The 27787-nt window shown below is 38.7% G+C and overlaps 1 protein-coding gene across 10 annotated transcripts in view; it reads left to right on the top strand.

The window, feature by feature from the left end:
* LDB3 (LIM domain binding 3) overlaps positions 1-27787 on the top strand; it is a 121959-nt gene that overhangs the window by 14850 nt on the left and 79322 nt on the right. For all 10 annotated transcript variants that reach the window (XM_048944241.1, XM_048944238.1, XM_048944236.1 and 7 more), the window contains exon 3: positions 21271-21422. In XM_048944241.1, coding sequence (XP_048800198.1) covers positions 21271-21422 — 152 coding nt within the window. The remainder of the gene's footprint in view (positions 1-21270; positions 21423-27787) is intronic.

The following is a 27787-nucleotide window of genomic DNA, read 5'->3' as shown; positions in this document are numbered from 1 at the left end:
AGGGCAGTTAAGTGCTATGGCAAGTGTTTAAAAAATAAATACCCAAAACAAGATGTTCTATGTCCCTAGAGTTGGCCAAGATAATCTAGGAAATAATGGTCATTCTACTACATTAATATTTTTTTTTTGTTAGGGGTTGCAAGGTACAAATATACTCTGGACCTGCTGTCAAAATTGCTCTCCTGTCTAGAAGGTTCTTGTTTCACTTTTTCACTTACTCTTGGATTTGTTACATCATTTTAACTCCTTCTGCCAGGTCTGTGGTGTGGGGCAAATGAGGTTTTCAATGTTAAGTTTGCTTTCTTAATTGCATGGACAAATCAAAACTGCTTAAGAGTTGTCATCTTAAACAGTAACAATGAACCAAACATGTTTGAGCAGAATCCCTCTCCAGTTTGTCTACTTCATATTGATGTTTCTGAGTGTAAATTAAAATGCACTGTTGGTTATATAGTCTTTGGTAGTTCAAGGTGGGTGCTTGAAGGTAAGCCCCTGACACAGAAAGATGAACAGATCATTGGATCCAATAAGTGTTTGGCTGTTTGACTCCCAAAGTATAGCAAATGTACTGCCCCTCTTTGAGGGAAGGAATATCCCATGCTTAGGAATTGTATACGTTAGCTGTAGCAGCTGACTGCAAGGGCAGGTACCGGTGTTGCTGTGGGCTGTGGTCATGTGGAGGAGTTCCAGTGTTGTTTTTTGGCACTCATCCTTGCTTCATGTGGATGGTGCTCTGCTGAGACTGCTCTGCCTCTGTGTGCTTGGAATGCTGTAGTGGGGTGCCTCCCCTTCCTGCCATTCCTTGCTCTGCTCCACCCATTCTCTCTCATCTGAGTCTGTCATCCTTTCTTTGCTTTAAGCTTTGTGATGTTCAAATTCAGTGCACTGACTGGAAAAGCAAGATGAGGACTGTGTTTGGAAAGTGAAAGTTAAGGATCCTTCCACAATGAATTACAATAACTCCTTGTAGGAGAGTGATGAGAAATATGAAAAGAATGTGTAGGATCTAATAACACAAGCAGTTGGCTAATGGGAGTTACCTTATGGAGGCTCATAACCATATAGTATGTAGCTGTGGGCTTTCTTGATTTTTCTGATTACATGCCTTTCTATAGCAAATAGTCTACTAACCTGTGTTGCAGAAACTTGCTTTCTGACCCTGCAGAATGTTATTATTGGCTGCAACATCCAACTTTTTATCTGAAGAAAATATGCCAAAGGTGGAGAGTAGGAAATATTACTCTTGAAAAACACTGGATAGTGGTTGTGGACATTTCCACCTATTCTTAGTGGCAAAACACAGTTAAATTTCCATATTAAATATGTGGGATTGTGTACTACTTTTCTAAACCTGTGTTGTCTTCTAGGACTAACAATAAATTTGTTCGGTTTTCCAGAAATAATTCTTCAGGTAGGAGGGCAATCAAAATAGAGTTTAAAAAATAATACGCCCTGTAGAATAACAAAAACCAGCATTCAAAGAAAATGTCATGTGAGTATATTCTTCCATGTCTCAAATGTCACTGTAAATACACTAATGACATGGATCAAAAAAGTCTGGTTCCTTAACTTGCACAGATTCACTGTATTTCTTTCATGCAGTATGATATTGCGCTTTCAACTTTGGGAGTCAGAGGTAAACAAAGGAGGAGGTATAGAACAAAGTTTATGTAAGCTCCGGAGTGTTGGAATTAATCCAATATTAATTTCAGATCATTTTCATAGATCCAATTCCAATACCATTCTTAGCAAAAACTGGGAAGAAGAATTGGTTATCCATGTGAATGAGATTGCTGTCTGGGAGAATGTGAAGCAGAGCTATAGGTATTTTTCCAGGGCATGTGAATTGTCATAGAGCTTATCCCAGGCTGTGGGAACATTTGGGGGAGTGTGGGGGGGAGTTTATCACTTCCACAATATTGAAGACACATTTGCAGTATGATTGACAAGATGAGGAGGTGGTATATCATTTCTTTCCGCATCAAGGGACAAGAAACAAGTGAATCCAAAACTAGAACTTAGCTGCTTTATTTATCCTTTGAACAGGTGCAGTACAAGCAGCTGCAATAAGATCTTTCATACACTCCACCCATGATTCCCTGTAATTCATGTGTCCTAAAGACAACCTCGAAAGTAGGCAGAACAGTCCTGTACAGTACTATTTTTTTTTAAGTACACTGCAGGATGCTGATCCTTCCCAGAGAACTGGATCTGAGTTGCATGTAATTTTGTGACATGGTTAAGTGTTTCTTGTTTTTTTTTTTTTGTTTTTTTTTTTCTTGCAACTCTGAGTATTTAGTTCTGTTATTTAATTTGGTCTGTAACTTCTTTGTTTTAATTATAATGTCTTCTCAGCCAGCACTGCTTAAAATTATTTGCCTCATACTAACTAGACTTTCAGTTAGCTACTTTTGAGGAAAACATTAAGACTACTCCTGAATAGTATTCCTTTTGTCTACATTTAATTTTGCTCCTCCCTGATTAGGAATTAGATTGGATCTCCAAACTCTCGAAGCCATAGAAGTATTCTTGTCAGATAGTCAATTAAGCCTTCTTCTTTCAATGAATAAAGGAAGAAAAATAAAAAGGAATATATTTTTTGCACTTGGCTCTAGAACTTTTACAGGGAATTTTCTGGTCTTGAGGATAGCAGTCCTTAATTTTCATATTCTGCTAAAGTATCTGCTCCTGGCTGCTGTTTGAGAGTACTGACTGCCTGGCTTATGCAGCTACCTTAATATGAGGATGTCTTTGTGTATACTAATCCTGTAAAAAGAGCGTAGAAACAATTCTTTAAAAGAATCTTTTTCCACAGCAGTTCACCTGCTTTAACAAGAACAAAATAGGGATCAAGAGGCAAGGAAAAAAAATCTCAAAATTTTCCTAAAAACAGAGGAGAGTGCATGTCATATTCTGAAGCTGTTTGTATCTCCCCATTGATACTATAGTTACATTAATGTGATAATCAGTAAAAATTATTTTTTCTCAATATGTCACAAACTAGAATTATTCTGGCTGAATTCTGAGTTCCATTATAAAAGCTCAGGCATCTAATCATTTCCCAATATTTATTTGAATGCTTTCATGTATTTTGGTGAAACCGTTATATTAAACATTCCACACTCCTATTTTATTTTGGATTAAATTTTTTTTAAATACAGGAGGGGAGAAAATCAAATAATCATTAGTAAGCAAACATACCACTCAATGAGAGGACATGCAATGTCCTTGTGTTCTTGTAGTTTAGTTTCAAATTTCTTGTTGGTACTCAAGAAATGTACTTCTCCTATTGTCTCCTGAACATATACCAAATGTGATCTGAGATTTGCCTTTTGGATTTAAGTGACCTACAGAAAAATCTCACATGCTTTTTTTCTAAGTGTCTATGTTAAAGAGATCCCCCTGATAAGTGTGTGTGTGTGTGTGTGTATGTACACATTCTTTTCTCTGTCGTTTGGACATAGAATGGTTTGGAAGGTACCTCTCAGATCATTCCGTTTCTACTTCCCTGCTGCAGGCAGGGTTGCCAACCATTAAATCAAGCACTAGACCAGATTGCCAAGGGTCCTATTCAACCTGACCTCAAACACCTTCAGGAATGGAGCATCTGCAAACTCTCCGGTGTGCCTTTGCACATCGCCACACTCTCAGTGAAAAATTTCTCCCAACATTTAATCTAATCTAAATCTCTTCCCTCTTCTAGCTTAAAACCTCATCCTATCACTATTTACTCATGTAAAACAGTTTATTTTCTTTCTGTTTATATGCTCCCCTCAAGCGTTGGAAGGCCACAATGAGGTCTCTCCACAGCCTTTTCTCCCAGGTCCTATAGCCTGTCTTCATAGGAGAGGTGCTCCAGGAGTCTGATCATCTACCTGTGATGTCTTCTGACCCCTTCTGTTGCAGCCCAGGATACTGTTGGCTGTTGATGTGATCCACCTGGACTTCAGTAGGGCCTCTGACACTATCCCCCATTACATTCTTTGGAGAAGCTGGCTGCCCATGGTTTGGGTGGGCGTACACCTCTGCTGGGTGAAACACTGTCTGGATGGCCAGGCCCAAAGAATTGCAGTCAATGGGGTTAAATTCAGTTGGCTGCTGGTCACCAGGGGTGTGCCCCAGGGCTCTGTACTGGGGCCACTTCTATTCAACATCTTTATCAATGATCTTGATGAGGTGATTGAGTGCACCCTCAGTAAGTTTGCAGATGATACCAAGTTGGGAGGAAGTGTCAATCTGCCTGAGGGGAGAAGGGCACTGCAGAGAGACCTGGATAGATTAGATTGATGGGCCAAGGCAAACTGCATGAGTTTCAATAGGGTCAAGTGTTGGATTCTGCATTTTGGTCGCAACAACCCCAGGCAACCCTACAGGCTTGGGGATGAGTGGCTGGAAAGATGCCTATGGAAAGGGACCTTGGTGTACTGATGCTCAGTTGGCTGAATGTCAGTCAGAAGTGTGCCCAGCTGGCCAAGAAGGCCAATGGCATCCTGTCTTGGATCAGGAATGGTGTGGTGAGCAGGACTAGGGAAGTAATACTCAGCATTGGTGAGGCCTCACCTCGAGTACTGTGTTCAGTTTTGGGCACCTCAGTATAGAAACAACATTGAGCTGGAGCAGGTCCAAAGAAGGGCAATGAGGCTTGTGAAGGGCTTGGATAATAAACCCTATAAAGAGAGACTGAAGGAACTGGGGATGTTCAGTCTGGGGAAAAGGAAGCTGAGGGAAAAACTTATTGCTCTCTTCCAATATCTGAAGGGTGCTTACAGTGAGAGCGAGGTTGGTTTCTTCTCACAGGTAACAGGATGACGGGAAATGGCCTCAAGTTGTGTCAGGGTAAGTTTAGATTGGATATCAGGAAACACTTATTTACAGAAAGGATGTTAAGCACTGGAATAGGCTCCCCAGGGAATGGCTGAGTCACCATCCCTGGATGTGTTTAAAAACCATTTGGATGTGGTGCTCAGGGTCATGATTTAGTGTTGGGTTGCTAGTTAGGGCAGCATGTTTAGGTCATGGTTGGACTCAATCTTTAAGGTCTTTTCCAACCTGAGTGATTCTATGATTCTGGGCTGCGAGTGCGTGCTCCTTGCTCATCTTAAATTTTCCATCTACTAGAACACCTAAGTTCCTCTCAGCAGGGCTGAAATGCACCATTTTTGTCCACCGTTTACTTGATCTTAGTAAAAATGTAGTCTATACTAAAAATGAGCTGATGGTATGTTTATACTTTGTATTTTGTTTAATTCCTTTAGAATTCTTCAACACAAGACTTTGAGTTTTTCTCCTGATTCAAGTAGTTTGTTGTGCTAGCATTTGTCTGCTTTGTCTAGCTAGACAATAGTTTTGCTGTCCATTGGATGAAATTCTGAAGCCTGTCCAAAAGGCTCAGTGGCTCTAGGAGTACTTGTCAGAACAGGCACTGATGTGGACAAATTAATAAATAGCCATTGGTTCAACTGTGCATCTTGGTAGTACTACTTTAGTAATTTGGATCACTTTGTCCTTCAAGTTAGTTGCACTGTTACCAATCTCAATTGGATAATGTAACAGGAAGTGTATCTAAACAATCTCATGTTTAAGGAGAGTTGCCTATAAGCTGCACTTAAAAATTGGTGTTAACATTAACCTCTGCTTAGGCTTGAAATATGGTTTTCATTTGATTTTTTCCATAAATATGATTGTTTTTCACTGGGAGATAAAGTAGCTGTAAGATTAGACAAAGAGCACAAATATTGGAAGTATAGGCTTATTTCAAGATAACGATGTTGCAAGTAAGGTGTTTGTATCAGTGGACTTTGATTTTTGCTTTACATATCTTTTGCCATCCAAGCATTCTAGCATTCTGTAACGTCCTGCTAGGTCTCAGACAGAATTTTGTTTGGAGAGAGTAATGACAAGAGAAATCATAGGCTCTGGTCTGAAAGAGGAGATAGGACTGTAAACATGCTGGCATAGGACCACAATGAAGAAAGCTGGCTTGGCACCTACTGTTCTGTACCAACCCTTTACTATAACAACTGTGTTCTAATGATCACAGATGTCATCAATTTTAATTCAAACAAGGAAGCTGGAAGCTTGAAAAATAACTAGTTCTGCTTCTATCTCAGTGCTTACTCAAACTGCTTACACTGGGAGTTAGAACAAATATTTTCAGTTCATCTATGTGTTATTCTAAATAGATTCTTGTGCTGGTGATAATCCTCTTTCAATACTTTTGAAGGGGGAAGGGGCAGAAGTGTACTATTTCTCAATTGTGAGAGAAATTGAGTCTTTAAAGAACCAAAGTTCTTCAAGTCACAAAGTTTTAGCTTGAATATAATTAAAAAATCCTTATGGTTTTGTGTATCTTTTACCAAGTCTCAGTGATAAGCTCAATTTCAAGTGTCTTATCTCTTTTTTCTTTTTTTTTTTTCTTTTCTTTAGTCCATACTGTCATACTTCTATCAGTGTGTGAGATGCTAATGTTGGCAAGCCTTTAATGGATGCTCCTGGAATTTCACTGCAAGAGCCATGACTTCTGTTTTATCTGAAATCTCACTGGCTCTTGATGACAGACAAACTCTGTTTTTAGCAATGCTGAAGGTCAGGCAAATGACTGCTTTCCAAATAGAGTAACTGAAGATACCGGGACAGATTTATTCCTGGTATAATACTGCTAGTTCTATGAAGTTTCAGGGAAAATAGATTTGTAAAGAGCCTTGACAATTAAAGGATAATACCTCTGTTGTCATTCACTTGTGTGAAAAGGAGGTTGGAAAATCATTTAATATAAATTTTCTTTCTGTGAGTAATGCTACCTGCTCAAAGATATTTTTACCTGGTATAAACCAACCTAGCTTCATTAAGGAAACTGAGCAACATGGACTGTGCTTTTGTTTATTTATCGGAAAGTCTAGCTTGAAAGTTCTGAATATAAGAGCAGGGTTTGAGGTTTTCTGACTGCATATTTCTTAGGGTTAATCTAGGAAATGTGTAGGAAGTGCTAGGCTGCTTTCCTAGTGGCATTTAGGATAATTATTTTTTACACATTCAATTTTAGTTACAGTTTTGGCTGTCTCATGTCTATAGGCTGGCTATCAAGCAGACTGGTTAGATTTTTTTTTTTTTTTTATTGCAAGCTATCCATGACCTTAATTCAGATATAAGGCAATAATGATTTTGCAGTTGGGCCAGAAGAGTTCAGTAGAAAACGAAAACTTGACAGAGTTGTATCACTGCTCAACTGTTAGGAAGGGGATCACCAAAGCCTCCGTAGAATAACAACTTCAATGACTAACATTCTCAGAAGCTATAAAGAATTTGGCTGTGGGGTGACCTCTTTGCAGCATTTCAATACCTAAAGGGAGCCTACAAAGGGGAGGGGAATCAACTCTTTGAAAGGGTTGATAATTGCAGGATGAGGGAGGGGAAATCTAGGTTGGATGTCAGGGGAAAATTCTTTACAGAGGGAGTGGTGAGGTGCTGGAACAGCTGCCCAGAGAGACTGTGGATGCCCTGTCCCTGGAGGTGTTCAAGGCCAGATTGGATGGGGCCCTAAGCAGCCTGGTTTGGTTATTCAATGGGGAGGTTGGTGGCCCTGCCTGTGGCAGAGGGGTTGGAGATTCACGATCCTTGAGGTCCTTTCCGACTCTGGGCATTCTGTGATTCTGTGATTTCTTATAGGAGAAACTTTGTTGCATAAATCACAGCCATACTGACAATTTGCAAATCCACATGGAAAGTAGAGCTTGTGGATGCAGTAAGCGTGCAAGTGTCAGCACAGGTTAGCTATGTCTCATGAGGAAGTGCTTTTCATCTCCTACTTGAGTTAACTGATCAGTTGGAAGTATCTAAAGCAACAGTTAGAGATAGATCCTTTTGTTGGTAAAAGATGTCACCGTCTATGACATATTATATACTAGTGACTAGGGCTATTACTCATTACCAGTTTCCCATGACATTAGGAGTTGGGGAAAAAAACTAAGATTAATTTTTTTACAAAGAGGTCACTATAAAAAAAAAAGTGTGAAATAAGTGTAAATTTTATTACATTTTGTTTAATAGCTGCAAATATAATTTTTTTTTTTGCAGTTGAGTGGCGGAACTATATCCCTTAAATCTTCAACAGTGTTTCGTTGCTTCAGTAGTAATGCCTCTTATTTATTTCTATGAAAACTACAATACCTGCAATAACATCATCTGATAGAGCAAATTCTTAGCCACAAAACATTATTTTTCAACATGGTCACCACCATTGGCTGTGCACTTTGTCTAGCATGGAGGCCAAAGAGCCTTCTTGCTGTACTCGTAAAATCTGTGTGGCTCTCTAGAACCTGGCTTATCTTTCACATTGCTGTTGCCACTGCTGAAACATGCTACCCACCACCTCACTATGCTAATATCCACTATTTGGACTCTATAAATGTTCAGCAAGTTTCAGAGGGGGGCATTTTTCTGCATGGGGGTATTCAATTCCACTCCTTTGCTTCATGCACTTCCATGTCAGGCACTGCCTCTCTGCTGCCATCTGTTGCATGGCAACAGCATGTAATGTAACATTAGTGGGAAGGTTCCACCTCTACTGCCCTACCACGAACATTTGCATCTGACGTTGTGGGCCAGCTTAATAAAAGAGGAAGCATTACTTTTGCAGCAGTCCTCTAACTTCTTGGTGAAGTTAAGACCGAAGTAACAGTTCAGCAAGTTTTTCCATCAGAAGGGCAAAATATTTCCCTGGTAATAGATATCTTGATGGTCGTAAAGTACAAACAGCTGTTACAGTAATGAGGCAGGACTTTTTCCTGTTAGCTTAGCTTTGACTAATGCTATACCCCTAAAGGCTCTGCTTTCCCAAATCATTCATGGCATATGCTTTTTAAATCCATAAAACAATCCTGCACTTGCTATATACTCTGTTCCAATGCCAAAGCAAATCTATGTTCTACTTGTGGCACCTGCTGTGGCACCTGTTTCAGCTACTTTAGGGTACTACTGAGCATACTAACATACTTAAAGCCCTGTCAACATAGCTCCCTTTGGAAAATATATAGCTCTACCCTTTAATAATTTATCATAACTCATTAAGAGAGAGTTAATGAGCATCTTCAGTACTTATAACAATTTGGATTAGTACCCTTCATGAAATAGGGGCATGTATGTAAGTAAGAAGGGGCCTCATGTAGTTTTCAGGTACTTTCATCTTTAACAGATCTCAACAATTTCCCATCATGAATAAACTGAATGTTTAAAAACTTAATCAGTTAAAGTATTAACAAATGCTGTTACACTGAAAGCTGTCATCAGGTTTTGGAAACTGCTGTATTTTGAAATACAGAAAATACTGTCACATCAATCATTTTTCAGAAAGCTGTAAAGTCACTTGTAGTGTTATAAAGCAGTTAATAGAGAAACTGGAAAGCTTGTGTTTGGACTCAGATGAAGTTCAGGCTAAGTAATGGAGAATTGGAGAATATAATATTTTTCTGTGCTTATGCTCTATTTCTGATATGCTGGCAGCAAAAAAACAAGAAAACTAAAATCCCCAGAGGTGGTCCTCTGGTCTTCCAAGAAGGCTGGGGTCACAGAAGGGATATGTTGAGTGGAATTCATTTCTGCGCAAAACTTGTTGACTCACTAACTTCCTCAACAGGTTGATTCACACCTCACTTGGGGAAGGTACTTGTAGTCATGCTGTTTCAAAAACTGTTTATCTAAGAACAGTTCTATTCTTTCCCTTGCTTTTTTTAGAAGGATTTAACCACTGAACATTTAGACTTGCGGTTTTCTATTTTTTTTTATTATTTTTTGAGGACTGATTATCATTGTACCTACTAATACAGGTATAAGACTTTCTAATTACACACTGACATAGCATAAGCAGCACACTGGATTCTTATCAGTCTTTACGTAAGATAGGCATGACTTTGTGTCATATCTGAGTTGCAATCAGCAGATGCTGAACTTGACAGCCCAGTGCTTTTTCTCTGGATTGTCATGTTGCACATTCTTACAGCATCATGTGTGGTTAAAAAAAAAAAGTGACCCCCCCAAGAGTCATAACCAATACCCAATTGTCTGTAGAATGTAAGCACTCATTGCAAATCTCTTCACAGGGGCTGCAACAGATGCTAGAATTATGCATGAAATTGATGATTTCATGTGAGTTCTATTTGTGATGTTCTCACAAAGCAGTGGAGTTAGAAAAGCAATGATAATGTCTGCAAGTAGGGAATCAAGACTGATGTTTTGAGGCATGTTTTTTTTTTCCCCCCTATGTTTTGATTTTTCCATTTTCCTTTGTATTTTATCAAGAACTTCTTTTAATACTTGGTTGGCTTCTTTATAATTGTCTTCTGTATAATTTGCCTAAAGTAGTGCTTAATGCCATTCTTTTTTTTTTTTTTTTTTTAACTTTCAAACATTTATTGTTTGTTGATTGTACTTTATTACCCTGAGGTACAGGGCCAGAGTGGTTTGGGTCCCACTACAGTAGCTAGGCACTGTACATGTGTGGAAGAATGCAGTCAGTGTCTCACTTTAAAAGCAGAATTTCCTTAAATTTCTGGTGCATCTTTATTGGCAAGGATTGATAGATTAATAAAAGTTTGTGTTTATATCTTCTCTGTGCAGTAGATAGCTTCATTATCAACTATCACATATGCTTAATATTACTCAAAGCAGTCTTGGGAGTCTCTTCCATTTTTTCAAAAAAAAATTTTCTGGTATGATTGCCAGAAGTGAGAGAAGGCTAAAGGTGGGTTAATATGAGTCTTTTTTCCAGTTATCACTCTAGATATCTCTAAAAGAACGGCATTTTCATAAAGCATTAATTGTTATTTTCTAGTTATAGATTAAGTGGCTCATGTTGCTTGTTCAAATTTTTATGAATTTTACTTGTACATATCCTGGACTTGGAATGACCTGAAAGACTCATTGGTGTTATCTGGAGTTGTGTAGGAGATGCAAAATGGATGCAGGAGGTAGAGGGCATTTCTTTTAGTCTTGGAAGTGATACACATAGGTGAAGGGGACGGTCACTCAAGAGAATGCTTGTCATCAGCTCAGAGAACCAGGTTATTCTCTGTGGTGCTATTTAAAAAAATGCCTAGTAAATGTTTGGGTGGATCTTCAGACTTCATTAGGCTGTTACATGTAAGATAAACGCATTATTCACTTATTTACTTAATTTTGCAGTCTCTTGAAGAGCTTTATAATTCTATAAATAGAAAACCTATCCTGGGATAGAGATTACTAAAACGCTTCCTTTCGGCACTTGACTGCCACAGAAATTTCCTCAGCTGCCCAATAACCATCCAAGTAATCTTATTTTTCCATTTTTCTTCTGCTTCATATTTGAAGTAAAAGCCTCCTATTGTTAAATAGGTGCATATTCACTCTGAGAGATGTTTTCTGCTACCATTCAGCTGACATGTTCTTGATGTGGAACACCATTGCTGACTGCTAGTAAATAATTTGTCTGCAAACACAATTCGTGAGACTGAGCAATGTTAGTGTGATACTGTGAGAGAAGGAAGAATATTAAGAGCAAACAAAATTAAGAAGAAGACCAGGAAGGATATGTGTCAGTCATTCATAAAGTAATCTCCTGATCTATGAGGCCTTAGAGAATCTTGGCCAAAAACAGTCTGAAAACATATTAAAACACAAATGCCTATAGATCTTGTACATGCATAGGTGGTGTATAGCTCTGCAAAACTTTAACTTTGAATATAACTCTGCCTGGAGAAGAGCTGAGATCTGGATGGACCTGAGATTTGCGTGTTGAAATTAGGGAATACATCTATTTTTTTTTTTTTTTAGAGACATTCTTCAGATATACACTGCAATCCAAAACAACACGTCAGGTTTTGTTTTTTTTTTTTGCTGACAAATTGGGATAATGAAGCTCATATCCTGCAGTTTAGCTAGGTCTTCATTAGCGATCAAAACTGAGGGTTACATTTTTTTCATGTGTTCCTTTCATTCTTCATTGGTAACAGACAATTAGCAGAAGGACTCCCTATAAAAGCAACTGTTGTTATGTATATTTTCATCTACAGAAATTTACTGTTTAGTAATGCATTTTGTACTAGATGGAAGAAAACACAAACTGGTCATAGGCAGGCTACTTCAAACTTTCTTGGGCAAATGAAAACTTTGCTGCTGCTTCCCCAAAACCAGTAGCATATAACATGCTGTACTGCAAAAGTTAGCGTCTAATGTGGCCAAGGAAAGTATTGCTTGCTCAAATTCTGAGCTTGAATGCATTCCTTCCATGTACGTAGATAGAGATGCCCTGTAAACGTCTATTCCAGCTCAGAATATGCAAATAAATAATCTTAATTGGTGTATTTATCCTGGACCAGGAGAGGAAAGCTCCCAATTTGGGCATGCTGAATTGTGAAACTCACTGTGACTGGGTATGTAGTATGTAGGTATGTCCCTACAAACTCTGATTCTAGTGCTACTGAGAAAAATGGCTGCAGTTTCCAAGAAAGGAATGGAGGAAAAAAGAAAAGTAGCTTTGATGTGAAAGTGAAGCAAAGCACCTGCAGAACAACTTTAATGTACAAGATGCACAGATTCATGATCCATAGTGAGCCTGAATCAATTATGCTTTGAATCAAGCACAAATGCACATCTTAAAGAACAGATGCATATTAATCCACATAAAGCTTAGCTAACTATACCTAGAAGAATAAATATGATTTTCATGTAACTTATGCATCTAAACTTTACTACTTAAGAACATTTATTGGATAGAAACCTAATCCATTTTCAAACATCTACCTTAAACTTCTATACTGCTGATCATACAACAAAACTTGTAGACATCTTTGTCACTTGCTGCTAGTTTCCTTCCAAGTATGATTAATTACATGAAAGAGTAGGAATGTATAAAAGTTTAAGAGCTGAGAAGCATATATAGAGGGCATATTTCAAGGCCTTGCCTTGAGCATTCCATTAAAATGTAAGGCTTAATCCAGTCTTAACTTGTTGCTACTTATATAGTTAAATGGTGGATACCACACCTAGATGAAATAAAATGGGAAAGAAGCACAATACCCAGAAAGAATGGGGTGAAACAATGATCCAGAATAGCTTATTTACAATAAGTTATTCTCTAGGCTCCTAAAAGATTGCTAGATGAATGCTGAGGAATAGCTACTATAATGATATTACTGCTGGCAAGGAGTGAAAATTCTTAATTGTCACAGCAAAAAGTAAAAATCAAAGTTTCTGTTTTTCCTGTTGTGGAAGTAGTTACATTTAAAAAAAAATACTGTGAATGTGCTGCTGAAAGGGGTGGTGAAGTAAAAATGCTTTACTATTTTTGAAAACCCTAGAGACTGGCAGTTTAAACAAAAAAAAATCCATCTGCAAATTAAAAACCCAGTCACTTATCCAAAGATAATTGAGTCTGCTTGAACTGTGCACTCTGCTGAATTAGGAATCATGAGATCATATTTTCCTACCTCTATCTGGGATGGAAATGTCCCTAGAATATCTTTCCTTGCAGTGTTTGGGAATTTTTGAGTCATATTTGAGCCCAGAACTTGGGCATAAAAATAGAGGACAGTGATGAGGTGAGTGGCAGTGCTTGAATCTTCAAACGCAGATCAGTTCAGATGAAGAGCCATTCATCACAGGCAAGCTAGTATTAATTAGTTAAGGTCATTAATTTCTTAAAGGTCTTTCTAAATATTCCACTTCTTTCTCAGATTATGGTTTCTCAAATTCAAGACATTCTTGTTAAAACTTTGCACCCTTCTTTGGCGCTGCAATTTCTTACTTTAGTTTCAATTGTACTTTTTAGGGTGTATTGGCTTACAAACAATATTGATGTTAGTTTAAGGATGATTTTCTGTACCATTTTAGAATGTATTCTGTCTTCTATGCAGTGCAGGTAAGGAAGGGAGCTGGCAAAGAAGTACTTAGTGGAGGAGGAAGACCAGGTTAAACTTTGTGTAGCACATCTGGCTGACGTAATTTCTTTTGGGCCAGGATTGAAACAAGCTTCTGACCCCTATATTATATAGAAGCCACTCTTTCAGATCTTATTTGGCCCTGTGTTTCGTTATAAGCTTGATCGTGACTGGGGAGAAGAGAAAGCAAGTAGGTAATCTTTCATGGTCACTGAATCTACCATTGTTGCAATTCTGATTAAACTGAAAGTGCTGTTTCTTTCTCAATAAATTATACTCTTACTAATTTATTTTCATTTTGAATCCAAAATAGCCTTTAGCTATGGGCAGTGCTAGTACATTAATACATATTTGGCATCTTTGCTTGATTGAGATGCTAGAGCAAAGCTTGAGCTACTGCATTTTGTTGGGTAAAATAAACATCCTCAGTCTTTAGAACTTCTTCCTTCCTGAAATCTCCTTTATTTTCCAAGGACTCTGCTGGAATACCTGGCAGGATGTTGTTGGCCACTAAATGTGGCACAGCGTATGGCAAAAGAAACCTGCATTGTACTTCTGTGGGGGAAACTTACAAACAGTTCTTTATTTTCTTTTATTATTATTCGCTTAAATTTTAAAGCTGCTTTCATTCTGGAGTTCTGAAACTTTTGATTTTGTTTCTCTCACAGAGATGAATGCCACAGGTGCAAAACACTCTTGAAGATAAGAATGCTGTTTGATAGGTAGCTGATTCTGATAGTGCTGGGCAATTCAGCTGGAAGAGACTCACACTGAACAGTCTCTAAAACCTTGAAGACAGAATAGTGACATTATACTGACTGTAGTTGATGCAAATTTAGTTCTGATTCAATGTCACTGTGTACATGTGCTACATTCCATCTTCTCTTGTGCCTTGTGCAACAAAATGAACTCAATAAATATACACTTTGAAAGAATAGTTAACTGTAAACCTGCATCAAAGCACCTTAAGTTACAAACACACAGGAGCAGAAGAGTTGCTTACAGATTAAAAAATTGTACTTCAGCCTCAGGATGTGCTCAAAGTAAAAGCTATTTTATTTTGAGCCATTTAATATCAGAATTGGCTGCAGGCCACTAAATGTCAAATGAATGCACATGGTATTGTCTCAGATGCCCTTTCAGTGAGGCCTTACTGCTGTTGAGCAGATCAAAACTCCTTCAAAATTGTAAAGCACTGTGGTCTTGGATATATACAGTGAAAGGGCTTAAGCAGAATGACCTTAAAAAGAAAATCTGAGCATAGTGGCCAATGGGAAAAGACAATGCTGATACTTGTAGGGATAGAGACAAATTACTTCTATCAGGAGATCCAAATGCAGAGTATGGATTGAAACAAGATGAAAGCAGTGGAAAATCTGAAGGGTGTATTGATAAGTAAGATTTGTCTTCATAAGCATTTACCTTATAAAATTGCCCTAAAATGAATTCAAACTGAAAAATGAGGTAGGGAGAAAGAAGAATTTGGGGGAAAGAAATATTGGCACTTGTAGTCCTGTAAGCACTTAAAAGCTTAACGTAACTTGGCTGCAGGGAGTTGTCCTGTGGAAATCTCCAGGAAGGTGAAGCATCAATACCTCAGCTATTTTCTCAAATGTAATTTGCATTAAGGATATTAAACTCTGCTACCAAAGAAGAACTCAGTAGCACACTATCATGGCACAATGTATGATGATAAAAGTAAACTGGATGGTTGAAATAGCTGTTTTTTGATGAATTGTAGGAGAATAGAGATTACTAAAGCTAATACTGTACAAGATTTAGAGAGCTGTGTAGTCTTCTGGCTTTGCCAACACATCCTTTAAAAAGCTCCATCCACATTTGATTATTATATGTAGACTTGGTATACGTAGACTGGTCATTCTTCTTACAGGCTCAGCTCCAAAACATTTCCATTTATTTAAACAAAAGACAGGACATTTCAACCAGAAAAGGTGAAGCTGGGACAGAGGAGAGAAGGTTGGAATACCTTCTAACCAAGGACAGAAGTTTTCACACTCAAAAATATTCCCTCCCCCCACACTATGCTGTAGTATCCCCAAGGCTGAGGTAAACTGGGTGGCTCTAGTTCTAATAGCAGTTCTGCTGCTGCAGTACAGATTTGAGCATAGTGTTCTGAGCTGTGTTTGACTGGTTGTCCCACAGAATCTTTGTGCTTCTGATACAGTGGCTCCTTATATTGAAGAGAGGTAGATTAAAGCTATTTTGGGTGTTCTCACATGTATTGTAACCTTCCCTCCTAACTAGAGATGAAACATTAGCATGAGAGGCCACTTCAGTGTGCCTCTGCAGCATGCCAGCTCAGCTTTGCTTAATATAAATAGAAACTCTTCAAGATGTCAATGGCACGTTTTGCAGATCCCCTGAGCATTCATTTAAGGTGTGTTTTGTTCTCCTATTAAAAACAAATAATAATAAAAAAACCTACTTTTATTAAAAAGCCTAGTACTGTATTGGAAAGCAGTAAGAAATTTTATTTGGGAAGATGGTAGCTGCAAAAAGTAAATTCTCTCTAGGCTTGATTTGCGATACCATAGAATCCTTAGAGTAGGAAGGGACCTTTAAAGGTCATCTAGACTTGAGCAAAGCTTTTGACACTGTCTCCCACACTATTCTCTTGGAGAAGCTGGCAGCCTGTGGCTTGCAGAGATGCACTCCTTGCTGGGTAAAGAACTGGCTGGATGACTGAGCCAAAAGAGTGATGGTGAATGGAGTTAAATCCAGCTGGTGATTGGTCACAAGTGGTGTTACCCAGGCATCGGTATTGGGGTCTGTCTTGTTCAGTACGTTTATTGATGATCTGGATGAAGGCATTGAGTGCACCCTCAAAAAGTTTGCAGATGACATCAAGTTGGCAGGGAGTGTCAGTCTGCCTGGGGGTAGGAGCCAGCAGCGTGTTCAGGTGGCCGACAAGGCCAATGGCTTCCTGGCTTGTATGAGAAATAGTGTTGCCAGCAGGAACAGGGAAGTGATCCTCTACTCAGTCCTTGTGAGGCCACACCTTAAGTACTGTGTTCAGTTCTGGACCTGTCACTACAAGAAAGACATTGAGTCCTTGGAGCTTGTTCAGAGAAGGGCAATGAAGCTGGTGGGGGGTTTGGAGTATTTATGGGGAGCAGCTGAGGGAGCCTACTCATTTAAGAAACAAAACATAGAATTCCTCAATTGACTTTTTCACAGTGTAGATGAGAGAGGAACTGATACATACAGTCTGGAGATAACTAGTTGGATCCATTTGGGTATTCATCACTTCGCTGTTAACTGCTCCACACTGGGATTTCAATGTTTCCTCATTCCAGTGGGTCATGTTTTTATTTGTAGAATGAGGTGGTTCTCCTGCCACTCTCAGGCATTGTGAGCCTCAGTGCTTAAAAAGCCTGTGAAGGTTTGCTGGAAACATCTATATAAAACAGTGGTAAAATGAGGGAGACTTTAAATGCTGCTTTCTGCAGACTTTATTTTCTAATGATTCTTAGGGTCTGCTCATTCCTTTTCTTCTAAAAAAAAAAAAAAAAAAAGTGCTACAGTTACTCTGATAGCTTGTGTCCTGTCTCTGAATTTCAGCTGAACTGTGGAACTGAACATTTCCTCATGCTATTTTCTTCTTTTGTCTGTATCCAGAGGTGAAGAAGGTGTTCATTTCCAGTGCTTTAGCATATTTATAGTGCTAGTGAGATATTTTCTTAAATGCAAAGGTGTAATGTGTTGATTTGAGGGCTGGGGTCAGGAAGAGGGCAGGCATAGCTGAAGTCCTAGGAAAAGAAGAGGCCCTGACTAATTCTGCAAGATGCTGTATTAGCACCTTCTCACTTGTGTAGGCCTCTGTATGTATTTTCGTCTGTCAGTAAATTAGGAATTCCTTGCGGTAGGGAAGCTATGCCCATCTATCTGTTTATACAAGCATTCTTGATAATATTTTAACACTCAGCCATTGAAATGCTGCCTGATCCCATCTCTCCCATTTTGGAGTGGAGCTGAGGAGCCTTGCAAGGAAGCACATCTTGTTCTCAAGGTGGTGCAGCAGCTGCACTTTGTATTCTACCTCCCAGAGCTCGTGCTAGGTGGTCCTTGCTCTGAACCCAGTGCAGACTTATTTTTTTGGGCACAGCTGTCACTGTTGTGCTATATATCTACCCAGTACACAGCTCTCCTTACAGTGTGATACCACTAGCCTGCCCACAGGTTTTAAGCTGGGCATATTGGAAGTCAGATGTCTATCTTGTTGGAAACTTCTGAGAGCTTGAGCAAGTGTTTCTGTGCTTTTCTGAGATGAGAAATATACTTTACTTTCCAACTTGCAGCCTGTTCTTGAGCTTGGGGTGCTAAAGAAATGCAATTAAAATTAGGTCTTACTGTCACTGGTATCCTGGTTTCTTTTTATTTTTTATTTATTTATTTATTTTTAAATTAGTTTACTTTTTTTCTAATCAACTGACATATTATAATTATACCTTGAGTCTGGGGCAAATAGTCTGTGACCCTTGCAACACCTGGCAGCTGAAAGCTGTGCCATAATCTAGAGCAAATGAGTTAAGACTTACAATTTTTTCTGAAATAGCTCTGTCTGGGTTTTACCTACTTACATTTTAAGACAAAAGCGTTAGTGGACAAAATGAAAACTGTATTTTAACTGGACAGTATTTATATATTCATTTATTAATTTTGTAATGCCCTATTAGAGGAAAAGCAGGGATGACAGTAAAGTAGAATTTATGGTGTGGGCAAATAGATCTGGATTTTTGCTCTAATCCTGAGGTTTAATTAACATCAATGCTTCATTTAAAAAATATTATAAAAGAACATTTTAAATAGAAAATAAGTCCTGAAGATTTCACAAAAACATTGATCTGTCTGCAACTACTCAATAAATAAATGGTTGATCAGAGCTGAATTTTCAGATTAAGAAAACATGCCAACAGATAAACACTTTGCATTCCATTCCTTTCTGTTGGATCTTTAAAAATGGGAACAAGATAGTCTTGAAAGTGCTTTGGCACTTTAGATCTGGCTCTCCTTTATCTCCGTGTGTGCTGGTATTTTGTCCCCAGCAACTCCTGAAGGTTCTCAGTGTCCTCTGTAACTGCCCGCTCTGGATTCACTTGAAAGCTTCCCGGAGTAGTCTGTTACCTTCTAGCTAAAATAGGTATAACTCTGTATTTGGATATGGATATTTCATACACATTAGACTCTTAGAGTTTAACATGTAAAGTTACAGGGAAACAAGTAATCTACATAGCATCTTTCATAGCCAGTGGGAAGAATGGGGGAAGTAGTAATTATCTCCTGGTATGATTCTGAATGATATATTGAACTGGATCCATACTTGCAAGTCTTGCATAGATTATCATCTGCCTGTGAAACTGGAACAATCTGAATTTTAGAGGGTGACATCAATGCTGTGCTGGCTCCTGAAATGGGAGCCAGAACAGTAGAACTGTATGAATGAATCCAGCACAGTTGGTTACTACTGTTAAAATTAGTTGAAGATGTGGTTACGAATTCCCTTCCTTTCATTTTAAAATAAAGGAACCCTGGTTTATAAGCCATGATCATGATATTCATCACATTTTTTCTGTAACTCTTCTGTAGCTCTGAGCCTCAGGCAGGCTGTTGCAATGCCTATAGTTAAAATTCAAATTTGCCCAGGAATTTTTGTTTTATAGGCTTTCCTGATCAACACATCATATCATTTTGGTAGTGTTTTCTTAAAACACGTTTGGCAGAAAATATCCCACTAGAGTAAGTGAAACTGGTATGATTCTCTTCCCTCAAAATTTGTATCTAATTCTATGTCAGTTGTAGTTAACTTCTGTATGCTTATTTATATTTTATTTTATAACATCTAAATTTTGAACTGGAAGAAGTAAGAATCAGAAACTGAGAGAAGTCAATGTGTTTCACCCTGGAAAATGGACGTAGGAATGTTGCACATAGGAATTTCACCTTGCAGTGAGACATGGTTTATGCTTACTATACTGAAGGAACAAGAGTCAACAACTGCAGGTGTGGTTTCCTTGGTATTACCCTTGGTGTGGTGGTGATTTTTTCAGTGAGGAAATTAATGAAGTGGGTATCTTAAAAGCATTAGCAAAGATCTGTAGCTTATATCTGTACCTCATAAATACTGAGTGCAGAGAAGAAAGGAAAAATCTGATGTGCTCATTGAAAACTGGCTGAAGGTATCTGAAGGCTCTTCTCTAGGCAGAGTTCAATAATGGAGTGAAATTTCATAGATGACTTTTGGATGGTAACTGTTGAGTCAAGGCCTGAATCACTGTGAGCACCTGGGGAAAGGACCCGGTCAGCCCTGGGAGCACAGGTGAAGGCAATGCAGCTGTGGGACTGGAAGGGGTGGAGCCTGGCTGCACCTCTCTTAGACTTCATTTAAGGGCTGACTGCCACTGGGGAAGGATCTCTGGTTGCAGATCTCTCCCTTGTGGAGTTTCTCTTGTGAGCCTAGCTCTTTGGATATGGGTGAGCACTTTTCCTTTGTAACACCTTTCCATTGTGCTAGTCCCTCTGTCATTACACCTCTTAAGTCACCATTTCACTGTGTTGATTTTTCTGACTGCTATAACTGTAGTGTATTGATTGCACCCAGATGCACCTGAGAGGGCTATGTTAAATATGGATGAGAATACTGCTTGCTTGAAGATGCTGCATTCCACTGGGCACCTGGAGCTAACACAGTGTGATTATGTAGTGAGGAATCAGAAATTCTGAACTGTTGTTACAGTAGTTGGATTTGCAGTTGGAGTATTCTAGTTACTTATTTCTAAAAGTGCTTGTCTTTTATTTTTGGATTGTTATGTGCAACAGGCTGATGGAGATTATCTTGGATAAGTAGTGGTGTCTTGGTAATGGAGCTGTAGTTTTATGTGGGTTAAAGTTAACCAGAATACTTTCCTATAAAGCTCACTATAGGGAAACAAAACATGTCCAAGGTCCTTCACACATATTCCGTTTCTGTCTGATTAGTGTAATGAGTTAGTTTGGGAAAAATTACTATTAGGAGGAAAAATACAGTGAAGTCGTGCAACGGTTATTGGCTTCTTAGTTTTCCAGTTCTGAGTAATGTCTCTATACAGCACCCCAAAGTGAATTATGATAATTATCCCCTTAAAACGCAAATAATGACAAGTAGGTAATACTCTTGACCTTTGCAGAAATGTAAGTTAAGTGTATTTGTTTAATTTCCATAAGTTTTGTTGTTCTACCTGTACACGAATGAATACGACAATAGCAATAATTGAGGAAAATTGTGTTACAATTCTGGACAGTTCTGTAGAAGTAATGTATGCACAGAATGACTTAAAAAGTTTTTTCTTTTCCTTTTCCCGTACAGATCACTCCTGGCAGCAAGGCAGCACAGTCACAGATGAATCAAGGGGACCTTGTGGTAGCCATTGATGGAGTCAATACTGACAGCATGACTCACTTAGAGGCTCAGAACAAGATCAAGTCAGCAAGTTACAACCTGAGCCTCACTCTTCAGAAGTATGTTGACATCAGTTAAAATCTTTGTGTTCCCAAGGATGTCCTATGAAACCCATGACTGAGGGCTATGTGTTTCTTCTTTACCTGTTAGTTTTATTTGAAGTGTCCAATGTATAGATACGAGGTGAACAGCTAAAATCTGTGGTGATTTTGTAGCAAGTAGCATGGATTTTTATAGATATCATAATGGTTTATATGACATATGAATCTGTGTTGCATTTTGCCCACTGAATACAGGTGTAATTCCTTGTTCATTCAGGCTCCTGATAAAAGTCCAACAGTGATGTTTCTTTAGTCCTATGCGAACACACACACTTTTGGTTAATATATGAATGACTGTTCCAGAAACAACTATCGTAATTATTCTGATCTATTCTGATCCCATGGATTGAATCTGTCATTCCCAGAGTGAGAATTTTTATTAATGGTTTGGCACCTCTAAGTTCACACTGAGTTACCTGAGTGACCCCTCTGCATTTGATAGGGTAAAAAAGGTGTAGCTTCAGTGCAGGAAAGAAAAACATTTGAACACAAGAAGGGGAGACTTTCTCACAGAAATGTGATAGAAGTCAGTTAAAAGTGGTCATTTGAAGTTACTGAAACCTTAAAGTATTTTAAAAAAAGATAGGGCTTTATCCTGGATGCTTGCAGTTGAATCCTCATTCTGTGACCTTCTCCAGCATTTTTGGTCTAATTTAACGAAAAGTAGTGATAAAGAGATTCATATGGCATCTTTTGAAAAATGCTCTAAATCATTTTGAGTTACTTACAGGTTGAAGAAGATAATTTCTGATAATTTATTGCAGACCTTCTGTTTGCTTTCCTATTGGGTTCTTATGTTTCACATTTAGATAAGATCTCTCAGCAAAAACAATTTCACAAAATATTGCATTGGTGAGAGAAAGACCAGTTAACACAAAATATTGGGTCAGTCACTCGTGATGGAGTGGACAAAAAAAATCTACTTTCTGTGCAGATTGTTGAGATGGGAACACTCAATTATCTGATACGTATTAAAGTCTGAAAACATGGAATACTTTCAAATTTAAAGGATATATGTGTGTTAGTAATTGGCTGTAGTGATAGGAAAACTGAAGCCGTAAATTTCAGTGATCTTAGACATCAATGTCTAGTAGTCACATGGCTCTAAAAAAATCTTTACAAGATCCTAGAATTCCTTACTGGAGGACCTGTGGCTTGATTTTTGTTGTTACAGCTCTGGAATCAAAGTGAACTTGTCTGTTTAGTCTGTAATGCCAAGGGAAAAACAATGGAACATGAAATCTAGACATAAGTATTCTAAGACCAAAAGCTTTATATTTATCTAACTGCTATGGGCTCTCAAGAGCAATGGCCTTTCCTCTTATTGATCCTGACCATGAAGGTTTCATGAGTGTTTTTTATAACCTGACAGTTCAGATAGTGTTTGCTGCTACTCACTTTTATGTTCATACTTAAATTCCCCTTGGAGTTTCTTTTTCAGGGTGAAGAACTGGTGGTTTTTGTTTGGTTATCGAGCAAAATGTACATAGTGTCAGCACTTGTGCAGGATATCAAATTGCAAGACATCAAATGTAGTAGAAGGGAAGCATTAAGAATGCTCATTAGTCCTGCCCTACTCTAAACAAAGAGTCTTCACTTCTCTGGCTATACAAACTTAGTTTTTCTTCAAGCACCATCAATTTGCCCTTTTCAATGTACACTAACACAGCTCTTCAGTGAGTGTTTTGTGTGGAGTGCTGGCCTGCGTTTGTCATGCAAGTATCTCATTATGGGTTAAGGAAGCCGTAGTTGTCAAGTGTTTTCTGATCTTTTCTGATCGCACCCTTTCCTAAACTCGCTGTTAAATTTGCCTCTTATCACCTTATCTAGGCTATGATTTCACTGAACCTTCACAAAACTTTGTCAATGTCACGAATTCCTTGGATAGAGAACTTGACAGCTGTGCCAGAGGTTTGATCAGGCAGTCAGAATTCAGCTTTCCAGTGGCATACTGCTTTTTCCAAATGCTCATTGTCAATTTCTGGCTGCTTAGATCTCCAGAACCTGCTATGTACTTCCCGTGCTGCTGGACAATGCTGTGGAAGGCTGTGATCATACTCTTTAATGAACTGCTGTGGAAAAAGAAACTGCTTCTAATCTTTTTGTGCCTTACTGGAGATTAGTTCTCAGTCATTTTACAGTATCTGTTTCTGATCGGTCACTTGAGCTGCACAGCTGCCCTCAGGCATTTTAGTCCCAGGCCAGTTAAAGTTCATCTTCAACTGGCTGGCTGTCCCACAGGAACTGGGCCATCTGCTTATTGTTCTGCTGCATTCAGTTCACAGGTAAAAAAAAAAAAAAAATGAAATGCATGCAAAATTTATTTTTAATTGATACAAATAGGTTTCTTTTTAAAATTCAAATACAGTTCATGAGTACAGTATTATTTGTTAACACATTTCACTGGAGCATCCACAGTATTCATTTGATCTTAACTCGAGGAATCTGATCAGCCTCCTTGGAAAGGATTCACCAAATGTACTGACTAAGTTTTGGAAAATGCTGTAATATGAGCATGCCTCATTCTGCTGGCATAGGCATTCCTGTGATGCTCCAAGATGCCTGCTTTGGTGTCACTACGAGTTCCTACAGAGGAGCAGGGAAGATGCAGGCCTGATATGCATTGATACAATGTCCCCCCCTTTCAGGGCAAGCCAGTGTTGGAATACAGTTTGCATTCAGGCAGCCACAATTGACCGCTTTTTGCTGGCAAATCAAAAGCTAAATAATACTTTTTAGTAGTGAAATGGGAAGAATCAGTTGTAAAGCTAGGAGAGATTTATGGTAAATATTTAATAGCTTTCCTTTTCTTGTGCAGCACCAAAAGATGGCTGATCCTGCAGTATTTATTTCAGATCTACCATAAATAAAGTATGTGGTAACAGCAAACTGCAAGCCAAGGAAATTGAAAGGTCATTGTAAACTGCTTTCTTTTGTCTGAAGCTGTGAATAGTAAACAATTCTGTACATGTTGTAGGGCTGATGGGCATATTTTAAAATCAGAACCAGATTTAGGCTGGGTTTATGCTTGAACAAGAATTAGAAGAGGGTAAATATTACAGTTTACTCTTAAACTTTCTATAGGCAATTCTCCCAAAAGCACAGACTAAAATATTGAGTAGTTGGGGTATTACTGGAAACATTGCCAAAAAGCATTGTAGGAAGAGATTAGTAAAAACAGACAGAAAATGAAAGCATGGCTTTGGAACTTTTTCTCCTTTTATTTGGATGATTTTATTACATTCATTAGACTAATAATGCTTTCATTCAGGGACTGCTGATGTATAGAGGGAGAATCTGTTCTCATGCGAATATGACTTCTTTCCTTTTTTTGAAAGGAAAGCTAATGCTAGTGTTGACTTGCTAGTGCTTGCGTTCTGCCTTGTGAATGCCTATCCTGAAATCCATTCTTGGGGTAGCTAACTTCTTCCTGGCCATTACTGCTTTTCTACTGTAGTCTTGATGGAAACTGAATTCCTGGTGTCAAATGACTGTTCCTTGGATGAGACTGCAGCAATACTTTCACAGCTCAGCAGTACCGCTTGGGACTCAATAGCTAGGATAGCAGCACTTAAAAGTTTGGGAAGCAAAAACCCTATCAAGACTTGAGTCAGATTTCTGAATTACTACGTACAGAAGCAAGTCCATTGCTACTGTGTCAGTCTAGACTAAGGATACAAATGCCTGCCTCCTACCCACAGCCTTCAGAGTTCAAGAAGGTGTGTGACTTGCATTTTGACTTGCATTTGATACAATTTCACTAGAAGTGTTAGTCTTAGCATATTTTCAAGTATAAATATGTTCACGTTGCCTTAGAAATATGGTCTGAAATTTATGGCAAGAAAGAAGTGTATCAGTTAAAAAAAAAAAAAAAAAAACAAAAAACCTCACACACAAAAACGAAGCTCTGTCCTTTAGTCTGTTCCCTTCTTGAATTTTGCAGAAATTGTTTAAAAAAGCTAATGTGATTCTCAGAGAATTTACATATTGAGTCAGTAGTTTCTGAATTTCATATCAGAAAAAAAAATACAAAGTTGATGCCATGTTGGTTATTCAATGCCATACTCACTGGAGTAATTCTGGTCTAGATTGCACTGAGGTCTCAGATCTTACACCATGTGGACAGTACATTTTGGAGACCTCAAGTTAAAATAGGCTAGAATACTCCAGTGGGAAGGGACCTTCAAAGGTCATTGAGTCTAGATGCCTGACCAGTTCAAGAGCTAACCAAAATTTAGCTGTGTTTTAAGGACATTATCGAAATGGCTCTTGAATGCTAACAAGCACAGGGTTTCAGCCACCTCATTAGGAAACCTGTTCCAGTGTCTGACCACCCCCACAGTGGATATGTTCTTGCCATTGTCCAGTCTGACTCCGCTGGCATAGGAGAGATCTGTTTCTGTGTGTCCATCATTGGTTCATGGAAAGAAGTGATAGGCACCTTTGTGTCTTAAACTGAGACAAGGGAGGTTTAGGTTAGATATTAGGACAAAGTTTTTCACCCAGAGGGTGGTGAGGCACTGGAACAAGTTTCCCAAGGAGGCTGTGGATGCCCCATCCCTGGAGGCATTCAAGGCCAGGCTGGATGTGGCTCTGGGCAGCCTGGTCTGCTGGTTGGCAACCCTGCACATAGCAGGGGGTTGAAACCAGATGGTTATTGTCATCCTTTTCAACCTAGGCCATTCTATGATTTCTTATCTTCAAGGAGCTGTGGAGGACGATGAAGTTGTCTTAACCTCTTTTTATCTTGAGAAGACAATCCAGGTGTCCTCAGCCTTTCCTCAAAGGATGGTTCCTCAGTTGAGTCAGTTGGTGACTGTGTGTACCCGCATTCAGGAAAGGAATTCTAAATTCTACTTTTGGCAAGATAAGAATAGTGTAGTAGTCAGATTCTTACATTCCTTACTTAGTCACAGTATGCATAAATTCAAAATTTTAATCACAATGATAGGGAAAAGAGGAAAGCAACAATCATGTGAATGTGGTGTGACACTAATTCTTATATTGCTTAGAAATTCAACCCTGGAACTTTTATCCTCAGTATCTAAGGTTTCTTCCCCAAACTTCTGATGAGACCACGTGCTCAGTGCATTAAAGAAAAAGTTCTGAAGTGGAGATGAATCTCATTGAATACCCCAGTTGTGCCTATGTGCAGACATGAGAGGATGGTAGCATTTGTCTCCGAATGTTAGGCTGGTATCTGGACAAGACTATGAGTGACCATCTTGGAGTAGTTAATATTTAATGCTTTTGAAAGTGATGATTTGCTTTTTCCATGGAAAATAAAATACAAATATCAGTCATTGCAATGAATATAGATATATTCCCTACATGAGCAGGATGAGTGGACTGCTATTTACGCTCAGTGCATAAAGTGTCCTTGTTTTGGAGCCTGGAAACTGTAGCACCAAGGCTTTAAAGTGCAGTCAGGTTTTGATTATAAGAAGATTTTGCTCAGGGATTCGAACTATTCTCAGACTGCACATACTTCTTCCCTACCTTGAAACACCAGCTTTCAGTGAAGTTAAAATCATCCTCTTATTTGTAAGATAAAAATGCAATGGATGAGCTAATTTCATCCATCTCTGTGTGAATTCTTATATGTCTTCTGTTGTATTTAGCATGGAATAGTTATGATAGATATCACTGGCACATCTTATCCAAATCAACAGGCTTACACAACTCAATGTACATGACAGCTATAATCTTTGAAACAAGTATTTACTGGTTGCATTCTGCAATCAGCAAGTTGGTATATTACCCAAAATGTTAAGCTCACAAGAAGGTCACAATATATCAGGGCTGAGACCTTTTCTTGTTGATTAATGTTGATTGGCTTAAGTATGGATGTGGCAAAATGTAAATTACGTGCTTCAAGCTAATACACTACTTGTAAGAAGTGGAATTGAGGAGTCACAATCACAAAATGGCCAGGGTTGGAAGGGATCTCAAGGATCATGATTCTCCAACCCCCCTGCCACAGGCAGGGCCACCAACCTCCACGTTTAATACTTGACCAGGCTGCCCAGAATCCCATCCAACCTGGCCAACAGGACATCCACAGCCTCTCTGGGCAGCCTGTTCCAGCACCTCACCATTCTCTTTGTAAAGAACTTCCCCCGACATCTAACCTAAATCTTCCCTCCTTCAACTTAAAACCATTTCCCCTTGTCCTGCTCTTATCTACCCTTTCAAAGAGTTGATTCCCCTCCTGTTTGTAGGCTCCCTTTAGGTACTGAAAGGCTGCAATGAGGTCACCCTGCAGCCTTCTTTTCTCCAGGCTGAACAAGCCCAGCTCCCTCTGTCTGTCTTCATAGGGGAAG

Source organism: Lagopus muta, chromosome 5 (genome assembly GCF_023343835.1).
Source record: "Lagopus muta isolate bLagMut1 chromosome 5, bLagMut1 primary, whole genome shotgun sequence".
In the NCBI taxonomy this organism is placed as follows: Eukaryota; Metazoa; Chordata; class Aves; order Galliformes; family Phasianidae; genus Lagopus; species Lagopus muta.
The sequence above is the reverse complement of the archived record's forward strand: the minus strand, read 5'-3'. Positions and strand labels throughout refer to the sequence as shown.